Source organism: Pyrgilauda ruficollis, unplaced genomic scaffold, assembly GCF_017590135.1.
Source record: "Pyrgilauda ruficollis isolate IOZ18807 unplaced genomic scaffold, ASM1759013v1 scaffold71, whole genome shotgun sequence".
Lineage (NCBI taxonomy): Eukaryota > Metazoa > Chordata > Aves > Passeriformes > Passeridae > Pyrgilauda > Pyrgilauda ruficollis.
The window spans coordinates 2,065,313-2,081,886 of record NW_024528933.1 but is presented as its reverse complement, the minus strand read 5'-3'; the positions used below and the strand labels follow the sequence as shown (position 1 = coordinate 2,081,886).

Below are 16,574 nucleotides of genomic sequence, written 5' to 3'. Positions count from 1 at the left end.
CTGTTCCACAGAAGTGTAGGGGAGTCATACTAAACTGACACATGGGGGAGAAGAGAAACTCTTCCAGAGTGTCAAATATTAGCATACAGTGATGCCATGGGAGGAATAGAACACTCAGGAGATGAACATCTAACAGATCCTTTTCATCTTCTTGTGCTAAAGAGGCAAAATCAAAGAACAAGAGAAAGTGAAACTAAGGTGAGGCTGAAGAAGGGAAGAAGTAAAAAACAGGGGGGAAATGGGAGGTAATGACAAAAGAATAAGGAAGTTGAAGTGGAAAAAGAAGAAAGAAGGAACAAAAAGGCTCAAAGAAAAAGAAAAAGGCAGAGCACATACAAAAGAGACACTTTTAAATCCTGTGTGTACTACAGAACTAGATGTCTGGACAAATGTTACCCAACTTTGAGTCTTAGTTGCTCTGAGGGCCCCTGCTGAAAAACTTCAGAACTAAAGAACACTCATGAGTGTTAGCAATAACTACAAGGAAGAAAAGAAAACACAAGACAGAATTGTATCTAACAAAGCTAAAAAAATGTATTAATCTCTAACAGGATAACTCTCTTCATTAACAAGTAATTAAATGTGGGTGGCAGTTATTAAGGGTAACATAATCTTGTATGTGAAAGAATTATGTTGTACTGTGGCTTTGTTAAAATCTTTACCAGATAAACTTCTTAATCTTTATCTGCATTAGTTTTACAAGTTTGGGGTTTTTTTATAAAAAAGGCATGCTACTCATAGAGGCATGGAAACACCAAGTGACTGCTCTTTAAAAGGCATGGAAATCCTCCAGTGGCCACAGATAAAAGAATGTAAAGTATTAATTAAGGTATTGGCAATAGACCAATGAGGAAGCAATGCCAATAAAATAAATACAAAACCTTCAGGAACAAATTTTCCTTTTTATTATTCATATGTGTAACTGTCAATTAACATTTGCTGGGTTGCAACAGTCAATTTTTTTTTTTAATTATTTAGTTGCCTATTTCTCTTAATTTTCTTTAACAAATAATATAGCATACCAACATTTTAATGGTGTTCTTGTTGTGAGAGACAAAAACAGTAAAATCACCTGACAGTACTTGGGCAAAAAAACTGACAGAAACTTTGCGTGGTTAGTGATTATAGATAGCAGACTACATAGAATTGAAAGTATGATATCATCACTACAGGAACCTGACACTCCATGTCTACACTGCAAATGCTCATATCAGAGCTTCTTTTTATTTGTTTTCTTTCTAATTTTCTTTATGTTCAAGCATTGGAGGCAGTTTGACATGCTGTTAAATGAAATAGTCCTTGTACTTGGGTTCTACAGCAAATGTTCAAAGATCTGAAAAGGCAAATGATTTCAGACAGAAAAGCTAAGACTCTATAAGGTCTCTAAAAGAGGTTAGAGTGCAACAGAACCCATTCTTTCCTGAAATCCTCCACAGACAAGTCAATGTTAGGCAATATTTAAGTTTAAGAACAGTAAAGCAATTTCTATCTGTGCATATGGTTAATATTTAGAAGGTGAAGTGCCAAGGGATTACTTTGAGAAAGAAAAGAAATTATGAACAATATTATTAAAGATGCTCAAGTTTCTTTCTTTGGCCACTAGCCAAATATCTTCATTTAATCTGGATGTAAAAATGGTATGAATGAATAAACTAGTGGTGGCAAACTAGTACAGAAACCAAATTACCTATACTACCAAGAAAAACCATGTGTTACAAAAATTTGAGAAACTGTCAAATATAACTGACAATATTAGTTATACATATGCTGACATATCAATCATATATCAATATATATCAATATATGTGAGCATGTAGTTTGAATACACATATAGCTAATATTTCTTTTAAAATCTCAGAATTGAATTAGTTAAACACTGCTATGTATTTAATAATTTGAATGAGTTTTAATTAATGGGATTTTAGTTGTTTGAAAAAAATGTCTTAAACTGCCTGCACCTCTGCACTCTGTGTCCTGAACCATGTATACCTTCTGAGAGCATAACTTCTTAGCTGACTTCTTGCTTAACAATTGCTTTAGGACTACAGAACTAGAACAACAATGGAAGACTAGACCAATTTTCCCAAAGCAGAAAATTATATCTAATAATTTTGGATTTCATAATTTTTCAGTATTGATTTTGCTACAGATGCGACCTTCACTTAGGATTAGTGATTCCCCCTGGCAATGTCCAGTAAACAAACTTTTATGAGTTGGTCTCCTTTTGGATCTATAAAATACCCATAGTCTTCCAGCTGGTTTTAGTTTTGACTTTGTTCCGTGTTTTTTATTTTTAAAAATTTCTCATAGCTGTGAGCGGCACCAGAGAGTCTGGCAGCTAAGACATTGCCTATGAGCTACTGACTAATCTACTTTTTTCAAGAGCATGATGATAAGAATGGGACTGCTAGGTCTAGACCATTTTTGCTAATTCTGCCAACGTTCTATTCTGTGCCTCTGCTTCCTTCTTTGTATTGTAAAGACAATATATATTTTCATCTTTTACACTAAGAGAGTACAACTATTTGACCACAAAGCAGTTGAAAGTGTTGAGCTGTTACTCAAAACACTGAATCGTTATTTGCACTGAGTCAGTTTATGGCCTCTAAGTTGTAATCACATGTCCTGTCTTCTGTAGCTGGACCAGTGTAAAAGCTGAATGCCCCAGCTGTTCACTGCTAGAGGCATAATTGCTCTCTAGTCCTTTCAGAATAATGAGTGTTAACTTCCACATGTTTAGAAGGAGGATTTTTCTAACCTGGTTTGTTTAAAGAGAACCTGGCTAGGGAGCAATTACACATGTAGCTACACTAGCAAATGGAGGGGGTACAGTATTCTTCCCAACCCTCTGATCTCTGATGGATCATACAACAGCTGGCAAAGTTACTTCTTCTCTCAGCTTAGCTGGAATTAAACCAGGGTTGGAGACTCACAGTTGAGCTGTTCTTTACAGAAAAAGTAACATCATTCAAATCAACAGAGTGACTAGTCATACATCTCTGAGTATCATGTGCAGTATCTAACCCAAAACACCCACCGTTTTTGACAAAAATAATTTTTTTGCCACGTAAAAGACATGGGAAGTTAGGTGTTCCCAAAAGAAAAAACTTACAGGCTCACTAACCACACACAGGTCTATACCAAATACAGTAAATTAGTTCCTTGAGGTAGAAAAAACAAGCCTAAAATCTGAAGTACTCTGAATTCCTATGGAGCAAACACAATCCAGAATGTTCCTTTATAAAGTTTTTTTGAGGATCAGTTCAAAAGATGAGAGAACAGCTCCTCTCCTAAAACATTAATTCTGTGACAGTCTGATGAGACTGGTCACCAAATTGTCACTAACACTTCATTGATAGGCATCTATTCACTAGGAACTCGATTTATTGCATGGAGGCCAGAGAATTTTGCCAGGTCTTAATGCCTTTCAGCCATTACTGGCAATATTGTGACTGTGCCCAAATGTGAAAGGTGGTGTTATCAAATTATCTCTGCAGCTTTAGGGTTCCTTGACTTCCTGCACTCTATTAATGTGTCCACTGAATGAAGGAATAAATACTGCATTTTTCTCTGCCCATTGCTTTTTAATTCGCTATTTGGAAACATTATTAGTCCAAATGAAGGTATTATAAATAATCTCACCCACTGTGCAGCATTAATAAACAACTGTTTTTCTCTTGTTTCTCCAGTGGAGCAAACCATGAGCTTTTTCTTGAAAGTTACAAGGAAAAAATTGCGATGTTTGCAGGGGGGTTGTTCATTTGGTTCGTTGTTGGGGCTTTTTTGGTTAGTTGGATGGTTGGTTGGTTGGTTGTGGAAATCATCTGACAGCAGTAATTGATTTTGAGTGGATACATCTACCCTCCCCATTAAAACGCTTCCATTTAGTTAAAATGTTAAAATATTTTAACACTTGCATCATGTTGAGGGCACATTCAGCACAGGCGGATGTCTTAGACCATCCCAAAGCATAAAACTCAAGTTTTATGCCAGCTTTACAAATCTCTTGCATGGTGGTTAATTAATGAACACTGGAACTCAAACCTGGATAAAGTATCCTGGAATCTGTTACAACCATTACCTTTTTCTATTCTGTTACTTCTCTTAGTCCGTGCTACTAAGCTTCCTGTTTTTCCTCCCCTGAGGAAAAAACAGGAGAACAGTGTTATAGATGATTCTGTAACATTACAAGTGTAAAATATTATTTTTACTAGGTTATGCTTCTCTAACTACACTACCATAGTAAACCTTTTCCTACAGCTATCTATTTCTGCATTTGATGTACAATGAGTATGTATGAATCTATGGTAAATTTATTAGAATTGACTGCAGTTAGATTGTAACTTAGGTGGGTTTGGACAGACAAGTTATAAAGAACTATAGTTCCTGACTGAAAGTCAGATGTTCCTCAGTTCACTGCATGATAACCTATCAACAGTCCCATAGTTCGTGGTACTCTGGATGACTTGTTTTGGTACTTGATATTTTTGATACTCCTGTACGATGCTAACAACATTTTATTCTGAGCTTTCTGTATGCAAAAGCTGAGTCTGAAAGCCTCAAACAAGTCTTTGAAAAGTTTCAGTCTACAATTATAAGCTTCATGGAACAATGCCTTTTGCCCAAAGGAGGCATTACCTGTATGCACTTTTACTGTGCTAGTGTTACTACACATTCCCTTTCAAATTTCCCTGCATACTCCTTTTCTCCTTTATAACAGATACTTTCAATAGAGCTATTTTTAAAGACATTTTTATTATCATTGATTTAATTCATTTTTCCAACGTTTCTCTGCCTGTATCTTTTACTAAGAATTTTCCTTCCCTGCCATATACTGAGTTTTCTAGCTTTAATGTAAACAAAATGCACTTTTTGCCTGGAGATCCTGTGGAGATATTCAAAAGCCATCTGGACATGGTACTGGACAAACAGTTTTAGGTGGCTCTGCTTGGACAGAAGGTTTGGACAAGATGACCTCCCTTCTAACCTTGAGCAGTGTGTGATTCTTTGAAATTAGACAGCTAAATTAACAGGGATGCTCGACTACACACCTATCATAGGTCTTCATTCACTCATTAAGAAAATCCACAGTCGAGTGCTAATGAAGTCAATATGTGGCAAGTCTGCAACAGCTGCCCTTAACTTTCACTGATAATTGTTCTCATTTAAATGGCATAATATTCAATATACTGTTGTTGAATATAGTAATGGCAAAATTCATGCCTTGGGGGCTACAATGTGACTGAGTTTTAGCTGGATAAACTGAACTGTGACCTAATGGGGTATTTCAGGCCTTTACACCTTTCAGATTCATAGGTCACAGTCTCAGTCTGTATAAACATCTATGTAATTATATTACAAATCATTCTTGCATATACTGAGATCATTCCAAAAGGTAGTTTAAAAAAAAAATCAATATGAGCATGATTCAACAGCCTTTTAAAACAAGAAAAGTACTGATTTCAGTCAGTCTTCTTGCCTATAAGAAACAAACAATTACATTCCATGCTTGGAATATATTACCCCTAATTATTAATCACATGTAGAAACCAGCAGATTTGTAATATAATATCTTAAAAATTATGTATTTTTTTACATAAATTTCCTTACAAATCAAATTTCTTCAGCCCTCCAAATCAGTAGCATTCAGAATCCAGGAATCTAAAATGTGAGGCAATATGCACATTATCCCAGTACATATCTCTGTGGATATCTCTCACGTATCCATCTTAATTACATATATTATATAAAATGTGTAAGTACATAACCATACATTTATATCATACAAACATCATAGATATCTGCTGTACAAATATGATGGATATATCCTTATATGTTAGTTTTAGACTGGTAATGGAAAAAATGGATTCTGTTCTATTTGAATAGGTATAACAATTAGCCTTTACAAAATAGATGTCTGAGAGAACCCTGAAACAATTAAAGAGCTCTATTCCATATATGTCCTAACAAGAATAAAAATATTTCATTATTACAGTATAAACCTTTTTAGTTCTCTTTCCTAGGGCTGTTTTAAAATTCAGTACCTTTTTCTGTGAAAATCCAAAATATAGAGCATTTAAGAAAATATTTACAAGCACAGAAGGTGAAGTTTTCCATAGAATCCACATACAGCTAATTTACCTCTTCCACACAAAGTACAGAAACCAGAAGACAAATTAAGAAAGAGAGTCAGAATTTCTCAGAGCAGGTATAAATCCTGTATTTTCAATAAAGTTCTAAGCATGCTATCATTGCCTACAAAATAAAGCAATAAATCAGCAAATAAATTTTCAAGGTTTTTTAGGCATGTCCACTTGAATAACTGGATGCATTCTAGATGATGAAGAGTTCCTACAAAGTTAACAGCAATTAAGAGAATTCAGAAGTATGTAGTATTAGGTTATTAACCAGAAATAGACTTACAAAATGTAAAAATTCACTTTGGAATTTAATAGATTACGAAATTTTTCAGATAAGCAGCTATACATATATTTATGACCATATCCATAAAAAAAGCCGGTTTGTTTTTTTGTTAAACATATTTTTCCTCTGATTGTCTATTTCAGCTGATATGCACACAACACTTTATTTAAAGTTTAATTTAAATCCTCCTTATAAGGCCATTTCAATAATGGCCTTATAAGGAGGATTTTCCTGTTTACACATAAGGACACTTTCCAATATAGTAATGATCACAACCCAAATTTCATCTATACATTTTTAGGTATCTTTCTAAAGAAGGAAAGAAAAGATGACAGAGCTGCTGACTTGCATCTTAGTTTCCCAAGACAAACAGTAGCCCTTGAAAACTTGCCAGCTGCCTTTGATGGCCAGATCATACTTGCAGGTAGCTAACCTCAGTATTTGCAGTATTTAAGGCATTTCCTACAGTAAACACAAGCAAGTACAAATAAATACTATGGTATGAAGGCACCTGTATTTTTTTAGCTTAGGAAAAATTGAATATTTTATTTTGCCAGCACCACCATTAGGCTTCAACAAGCCAGACTAAATTCATTTCATATCCTTCCACCTCTTTGGGCACACCATCACTACATCCATACATGAACAACAAAAAAATCAATTTACTGGGTTTGAAAACATGCTTTGCTTTATTTCCTACCTGAAGAATGTAGCCTCGAACGTAGTCTCGCAGTGTCCAGCCTAAGCCATGTAGAATATGCAACACCTCCTCTTGCTTCAGTACACTGAAGAGTCGGTCAAGCAGTATCTTCAGTCTCACAGGCACAGCCTGAGTACCGTAAAGCATCAGGCTGCTGATGTCAAACACAACATTGGACTGCACAATCTCCACTTGGGTTGGGTGGTAGAGGTGCTGAGTACTAAGTTTGTCCAAGGCTGAAAGAAAAGGGGTCAAGTATAAGGAAAGAGCAAAGAAAAGACAAGAAAACAACTCCAAAGAATCATATTATATATATATATATAACATTTGGTAGATACACTTATTTTCCAGAGAAATATCACCTGAATGATTCATAGAAACATAGAGTCACAGAATAGTTTGTGTTGGAAGGGACCCTTAAAGATCAGCTAGTCCACTCCCCTGCCATGGGCAGGGACATCTTCAACTAGATCAGGTTGCTCAAAGCCTCATACCACCTGAATATTTTCATGAATGGGACATCTACAGCCTCATTGGGCAACTACTTCAATGCCTCAACATATTTGGAAAAATCTTTAATCTAAATCTACTCTCCTTTCCAGCTTAAAGCCGTTACCTCTTGTCCAATCACTACATGCCCTTGCCAAAGTCTCTTCCCAGCCTTTTGGTAGGCCTCCTTTCAGCACTGAAAGACCAATAAGGTCGCCAAGGAGCCTTGCCCAAGCTTCTTTTCAACTTTTTCCCTAGCTGAAGGATTCCAGCTCTTCCAGCCTTTCCTCAAAGAACAGGGCCTTTGTTCCTCTGATCATCTTGGTGGTCTCCGCTGGACTTGCTCCAAAAGGTGCATGTCTTTCCCTTGCTGAGAACCCCAGACTACTACTACTAGTAGGGGACTAATACTCCAGGTGGCATTTCACCAGAGGGGAGCAGAGGGGCAGGATCATCTACCACACCCTGCTGGCAGTGCTGCTTTTGTTGCAGCCCAGGGTACGGTCTGCTTTCTGGGCTGCAGGTGCACATTGTCAAGTTCTGTTCAGCTTTTCACCCACTGAAGTTCCCCAGGTCCTTCTCTGAAGTGCTGCTCTCAAGAAGTTCATCTCTCAGTGTGCACTTGGGCTTGTGATTGCCCTGACCCAGATGCAGCACCTTGACCTTGTTGAATCTCATGAGTTTGATATGGGTCTACTACCTCAAGCTTGTCCAGGTCCCCCTGTATAGCATCCTGGTGGGTCAACTGCACCACGCAGCTTGGTGTCATCTGAGAATTTGCTGATGGTCTTACTTTGTCATTGACAAAAATATTAAAGCAGTAGTGGTCCCAGTATGGACTCCTGACAGATGCCAGTCATAACTAAGGGATCTGTGTTCACAGATGCAGTTCAAAACAGCCCTAGTTTCCAAAGGTCACAAGTAATTTTAATTGCTATGGCAGAAAGGCTCTCAGGTGAGACTCAGAAACTACAATATACATAGTTCAAGAGAAATTTATGATTAACTAATGACCAAGACTGAAGCAATGCCAAATTGAATGGGACTGTTAAAGATTTGATACTTAATCTCTAGAGGAAAAAAATAAAACAGATACTCCCTTAACACCAGTCTCTTAAACATGTTAAAACTAAAGCTCCTGATTTACCAAAAATTTTATCATTAATTCACTGCTACTAGAGCAGGCTAGTTCTTTTCACCTGGCTTTACGAATTCCATGTTATTCACTGTGATTTGAATAATTTAGCAATAAGGAAAATTTGCAGGATGAAGGTAGTTCTTATCCCCTTGTGAAGCTAAAAAAGATGGAATTGCATATGACATCATGCATTCTGTGATGTATCAATGTTTAAATTTAATTTTATTTCTACTTCATGAACTATGTTACAGCACCTAAGCTTCTTTTCTAAACAAAATTTCTGAGCATTTAAAATAATCTTATAGGGACTTCTCCTGTACTTGGTTTCTTCTTGGCTTATGGTCACTAGAGAGTTCATGTACTGTTGATAAATTGCTTTCTTACATCCAGAGCGCAAGGGCCCTTATCATTTACTTGCTGGCTTCATTCAACACGTTTACTCCAAGGACTACATTGTCAAAGAGTTCCAGTTTCCTCATACTTCATTTCTTGCAACTGAATTGTCTCATCTTTCCTATTCTTAGTGGCTAAGTCAACTTTGAATAAATAGCTTTAAATATGAATTTATCATTTAAACAAGATAAGAAATTGTCAAGCCTAGGGACTTCAGTCTCTTCACAGGACATTTATACTGCAGAACATGAAGAGGGGGATTTTTTCTTCCGAAAGCTCTTCTTCCAAGGATATACTACATATACGTAGGCTTCATGATGTGGGACTAATTTTTTACAAGATGTAATGAATGAGATTTGACTGAAGCTTAAAGAGGTTAAATACTGTCCTGCTTCCCCCCCTCCCCCCATTTTATGTATGATCTTTTTTTCTAAGATGGTTATTTTGCTACTACCATAATAGATGTGTCATGAAAGTTCTTGGCTAGAAAAGCCAAGAAAATTGATATTTTTATTCTGCAGGTTGAGCAGTATATAGGGTGATATATGTATATATAGGTGTACCTGAGGGACTGCTCGACTTAGAAAGAATAAAATAAGGGTGTTATTTTTTCTAATACTAGCATTACTCACAGTAGGAGTGGTGTAAATAATACTAGTTTCAAATAGATACTCTGTAAGAACGCCTTCTAACAGACTCTTGAAATTATTGAGCAGATCTGGATCACCCTGAGCTTTTCAACTTCAGTCTTACAGAATGAGAATAGGGTCCAAATATATTAACTGGCTTCTCCAAGTTTATGCAAATTTAGACCACAACCAAGACATGAATGGATATTTCCTGAATACTTGATGCTTTTTAATGACTGAATCATACTGTATTTCTAGTATACCCTAATATTTGGTTTTGTTTCTCTCTTCTTAGCAGCAAATACCATGCCTGCAGTGAGGAAAAAAAAGTTCTTTCATCTAAAGAAGACTTATGCTGAGGATGTTAAGATCATTATTCTACTGTGGTCTAAGCGAGAATGACTATAAGACATCTTTATCTAAGGATTATTGGGTGGATGACAGATCTAATAGCTTTTAATTTCTCTAACAATAAGATTACAACACTCTGTGGACATATACCCACTTCATGTAAGGTGGCCATTCTGAGGATAATAGCTTTGGAAAGGTTGAGGTAGAATGGAAGAAGGGAAAAACAAATAAATTCTTTTTTAAATAACTAAGCACACTCTTTGACCAGTGGATATAAATTTTTGTAATCTAACCTCTACTATTCCATTCAACTGCAATTTTCATTTTTTAGCAACATTATCTATAGATATCTGCTTCTCAACACACACACACACACACACACACAAATACTAATTAGCATGATATTTGAACAACATTCCAAGCAACAATGATATTATCTCCAATTTTGATTTGTGGCCTTATTATGTGTATTACGTAACAAACAAGCAGTGAATTTTATCCTTTTCAGGTACAAGTCAGGATATGCAGTAAAATGTGGAATTTATAACACAACAAAACACACATTGTTGCATGGGTACATAAGAATATTTGCAAACTAAAGACAAACCTCCTGCTAAATGAAAATAAAAAGGTTGTAAATGAAATGAAACACAGTTGTGTTCATATAGGAAATAAAAGTACTGTAAAATTCTGAAATTCTTTCTGAAAATTAACTGCTGATACCTCTTCAAATTGTCAGAATGAAAATTCTCACTCTAATTTGTAATTTATAAACATTTTTGTGTTTCTTTAAATGATTGCTAAGGATGTAGTTGACAGAGAGAATTTTTGTAGTATTTCTTATTTCTCTTCTGATACTCTTAGTGAACTAATGCCAGTGTTCTAGGTGGATTCAAGAGGCCATTTATGTTGATAGACACTTTTTCAGTTAAGAGGTAAGGAAGGACCTATCTCGATGGTTTTCTGTAAAGAAAGGAGTATTACTTAGCCTTATTGACAAATTTCTGATTTTTGTCAAATCTCTGTGTAAATAGTTGTATTCTGCTGTCCTGAACTGCCCACATAATTTCATGTGGATAATACATTCCTCATCACCCTCTGCTCTAAACCATTGGTTTAATTTATACAGGCTAGTGAACAATGAAAACTGCTTTACAGGTGAATACATTCAAAAGTATCTGCAGGAGTTTATGGTTTCATAAGCGCTACGAAGGTTTCAAGATTAAATATGCCATACCAAAGAATGTGCTCTATCATACCTGAAAATGACATATACAGATGCGTCTTTATTAAGACGTTATCAGCGACTGAATATCACAAAGCATACATTAGAAGTCCCTTCCTGGTGCAGGATGAGGTATTATTGACACTTTGTACAGTTCTAGTGGAATCAAAAGTTCACCTATGCGTGTTTGAGACATTTTAGTTGTAACCTGCACAATCCTTTCCAACACCATGACTATGATGACATCAGTTATGTACTTAAACTAAGAAAGGTACCTTTTTTTAACAGTGCAATTTAATTGTCAGCACTGCCCTGACAGTCTGATATTCTTTAATATTGTATATGTGAAAAAATGTTCTCTGATGCAGGAAGAAGAGATCTAACAAATCTTAAAATTACATACTTGCTGAGCAGCCAAAATTTTCATCGTGGCCTAAAAATGTGTTTTACTCTCACAACACTCAGTCAAGTAACATTTCTGTGGTGAATTCCCAACTTCAAGTACTTGTTTTAAAGGTGGAGGTAGCAAGGATTGTGTAGAGGACATTAAAGAAGACTGCCTTCAACAATGAAAAATTACTAACTGGATGATTAGTACAGGAATTAGGAACCTTTCAACATTGTTTTTCCAACTCTGAAGTATCAAGTATGCACCATAATAACTGAGAACATTTTAACTGGAAGGAACTAAAAATGACCATCTAATCCAACTACCTGAGCACACCAGGGCTGATCATCAGTTAAACCATATTGAGAGGAACCATCCTGAGAGGATTGTCCGAACGCCTCTGGAACAGGGAGTGGCTTGGAGCACCAACCACCTCTTAAGGAAGTCTGTGGTTTGACCACCCCTCTCATTAAAGAAGTGTTTCCTAAAGTCGAGCCTGAACCTCCCCCTGTTTCCTTATTCACTCTTTATCTTCTTGAATAGAAAAAAAGATCCCTCCGATTTCAGAGAGACTCTGCTCAGTATCATCTGAAATGCCAAAAAAACTTTGAAATTGTTTCAATTTCAATCTTCATATTACAGCCTGCAGTATTCTTATTATGTAATAGTTTAAAAAAAAAACCTGTGAACATCTTTGCAATAAATCAATGAACAAACTTTTACGTTCCACTTGTAGGGGTTTTTTTGTTGGTTTGTTTGGTTGGGTTTTTTTAATGTTGTAAAGTAAGGAGGGGAAATGTACCTCTTTTATATCTTACTAGAGTTTTGAGAGTGTGTAATTCAAACAAAGTTAAGTACAAAGGATACATTAAAACAAGGCACAACTTCTTCAATTTATCAAAAGACAGAAAACAAAGAAGAGATTTTTTAATTTCATGTGTACTGTGTCCAGTTCACAGGCTCAGCTCTGCAAATTTACTCATTGCCATCAGACCCCTTCCTTCCCAATATGCAGTGAAAAAGGTCAACCAAATTAAAAGCCATGCCTCTGAGCAGATTCCACTTTTGCTAAGTAAAAGAAATACAAATATGCAGTGATGAATTTTGTACTTTAGAGGTCTGATATAATTTTTTTGAACAGCTACAATAAAAGCATGACATTTTGCCTTTACTAAATAGAAAAGAATTTAAAATATCCTAGTTTTAATGTAATTGGAGTTGCAAATACACTTACCTCTTCCTAATTTCATGATCCTAGATAAATATTTTATTAACCTGAGAGGGATGAAAAGGTCTAGTGAAAGGTCTTGGCTGATTTGCCTGGCTATGTATCTCAAAACACCACAGAGAAAAGTCTATAGATTGCAATAGGACATTATGGATCTCATTCCATTTCAGTTTTAATTTTGAGCTCTCCAATATATCCAGACTGGATTTTCTGGCATACTCTCTAGCCAGTTTCCCAACTTGCCAAAGGAGCACACTGTTGGAGCACACAAACTCATACAAATTTTGATACAAAATTTTACAATCATCATCTTCTTTCTAGATTACTAGATTTGTTCAAGAACAGGAAGATGGAAAAAAAATGTTGTCTGTGTCTAGAAATAACAAGGATCTTCCCATTTAAAAATTTAAATGGCAAGACATTTAAAAACCTAAATAACTGGGCCAGATTTTGCAGCAAAAGAAACTAAAATTAAAAGACAGATGAAATACATAATACCAATATAAAATGATTCCATAATACTGTTGCAACAATAGCATGTTCAGTGTGCTAAAACAGATATAGTATTATTAATGGCAATGTTGAGCACTGTAGTTTACTCTTGATTTTAGTGGTGAACATGAACAGCATCACACTTTCAGAGTTCAAGATTTTCTTCTTGCTCATCAACCACAGGAAAAAAAAAGCAACAAATCCTTAGTAATGACTAAAATGCTATAGGGACCACTTATTACCACTTATTACCTCTTATAAGAAGTGGTCTAAAGTAGCCTCCCTCAGTCTGTATATTTAATACAACCTCCAACATGGTGTAATATGGTGCATTTTGAAGGCAGAAAAAATTTGCTCCTCAAAAATATCATGATTAGAAAGCGACTAAGGATAAGAAAAAATTTCAGCTTCTATTTAACAACTCAAATATTTTCATGGTGTATGAAATTACCCCGTTCACTCCGGGAGCAAGAGAGTGAGGGACCTGAAAACTTATATGAGTGTGTGAACATCCTGAATCCTGAGTACAAATTCCAGCTACAACACTGCATCCTTTGGTAATCTCTTTTTCACCTCTTTTTTCATCACTTTCATAATTTATTAAATATAGAAGAAAATTGTTCACTAAGACAAAAATCATGGAAGGAGAGTAAGTAAAGAAATTCTGATTGATAGGAAAATTTTTTTTTTTTTTTTTGGTAATGCCTTTTATTGTAAACCATTTGCCAAACACACTGAGTCTATGACAGAGGGACACATATGTGATCTGCTAATTTACAGCTTGAATGTACAGATGTTCACACTTAGTAAAAGGCTTCTTAATAGCATTTAAAAATTAAACATGTGTTGATAATAGGTGTTCCAAAACCAAACAACACAGCAACTAAACTGATATATGTTTTCATGCCTCACCCTGCCTCATTTTTGCCCTAGCAAAAAACCCCCCAGCACTTCAGTTGCATGTACACAAAATAAATGTTATTAAAAAAAGACTGAATGAAAATTTTCATTAATTTTTCTGTCTATGATCTGATTCCAAGTTAAAATGTCTAGAATGTTACTAGGTTTATGTAGCCGAAAGCAGAACCTCAGTTTGTTCACAGACGTTGCTTGCTGTCTGCAATTTTTTTTATCCCTTTACAAAACTTTGAACCCCATCCAGCTTTGACACACTGCCTCTTCAGTTAATAACTATCAAGTTTCCCCTTGTCTCCTGTCTACTTTTCTTTGAGGCAATTGCGCACTCAGCACCCCGAGATAATAACACACATCTATAAGATAAAAGCAATGGCATTAATGTAATTGTCTGCCTTTCTCTCTTTAGCCTAATCTTTTTTTTTTCTTCAGTTTTGACTGCCTCTGTGACACCTGTTTTTGTCTCCTCTGATCCTACGACAGGTTTTCCGCTGACAAGGTTTTTGCCTGACAGAGATTCTGCCAGACAAGAACATAATAAAATATGAAGAACTGCTTGTCAGAGTTTCTGCCAATGCTCACATGAAATGGGGGGGGGGCAGACAAAAAGAAGATCCTGACCTTTTTTTTTTTAAAGGGGCCCTATGCTAGTTGCTTTTGGTCTGCCAGGAAAACAGCCTCCCTGGCCAATTCCTGCAAGCCAAACAGGTGTCTTCCTCTATGTTTTCTTTCTGTAGAAAAATATTTTTCTTTGATAGTAGAAAACATGATTGCAAAGGGAAAAAATATAAAGGGACAAAAAAGAGTCCCAAATACTTTCTCCCAGAAATTCATGTTACATCTAAGTTTATGTAGTGGTACCTCAAAAGCATGTCTTTGATCCAGAATTGGCCATCTAAATTAATAATAAAAATAAAATGGTAGGCTTTTTCTTCCCCCTTCTTTTTCACAACTAATATGTTCAAAGGAACATGCTGTAAAGGACCTTCATACCAAGTTCTCAGAAAAATATCTGGGCTGGAAGTTTCCTGCATAGGCATACTGCAGGAATGAAGACATCTAAGTATAGGGACCAGGGTAAAGAGGATGAGACAGAGCCACTTGCATGGGCTTTGGGACCTTGTAGTACTCTCCATCAGTATGTGCATTGCTGCCTACACAAAAGAGGACTTCAGCTGATTAGTCTGATGATCAGTGATGGAGAAACACATGTAGATTAATCACGTGAGCATTCCAATACACAGCTGCTTTTGTGTGTCTTGGTATCAGTAGTCTCCTCTGCTGAAGACAGCAGCTAGGGTTTATGGTGTCACAGTCCTCAGTGCATCCATTTTGCCCCCCAGCCTGTATTCCAAATCCAGAGATTCAGAGTCCCTACTAAAGCTCAGGCCTGGACCTTTGCTCCCCTCCTAAACTGCATTGTAGGTGCGTTGGGCTGTAGTCCTGTCCTTGATTACCCTCAGATTCATGTTTCAGCCTGGTCTTCGATCCCACCTTTGGCCTCCATTTCTTTTGTTCCTGAAGCCTGTGGATGGATCCTTGACCTGACTATATTCCTTTGCCATGCCTGAGATTGTCAGTCGACACAGTTACCAGCTTCTCATTCAGTCCATGGTCAGACTTTAAGGATTTGTGTTCATGGCGCAGGCATGGCCAGTGCTCTCACTGCCTTTGACTACTGGCTTAGAACCTTTGGTTGGACAGTTCACTTTTGCTGCTCCTTGAACCATAGATTAATGATGTCATTGTTGAAATCTACAGCTGTAATGGAAGATGCTAAATAATCTCTTTCTATTACTTTGATTAGTCATTCAACTTTGAACTTGCCAGTCTCTTGCTTCCAAAGCTAAATGCCCCCTTCCTATCAACCATTAACACCTTCTTAAAACTATTCTCTCCCTTAATTATGGTAAGATATGGTTTAATATATATCTTAATCATCCTAACATCATTTGGTTGACATATTATACACAGTAAGACATAAGCACATTTGGGAGTCCTGGACTATGGTCTGGATTTGGAGGATTTCCTCTTAATCCTAATGCACTTCAATTCCATTAACTGTGATTCACAGTTTTACAGAAATTCTAAGTGGGAAGGGATTTCTACAGATTGCCTGGTGCAGTCTTCTAATGAAAGCAGGGCCTGAGATTAGTTGGTTCTGCCAAGATGTGTCTTTTATATTTAAAACTGCGGCGGTGGG

General features: G+C 36.3%; 1 protein-coding gene across 2 annotated transcripts in view; it reads right to left on the bottom strand.

Moving 5' to 3' along the window:
* The window catches only part of BNC2 (basonuclin 2), a 231,114-nt gene that overhangs the window by 89,270 nt on the left and 125,270 nt on the right, over nucleotides 1–16,574 (bottom strand). For both annotated transcript variants that reach the window (XM_041485604.1, XM_041485603.1), the window contains one exon: nucleotides 7,124–7,359. In XM_041485604.1, the coding sequence (XP_041341538.1) occupies nucleotides 7,124–7,359 (236 nt within the window). The remainder of the gene's footprint in view (nucleotides 1–7,123; nucleotides 7,360–16,574) is intronic.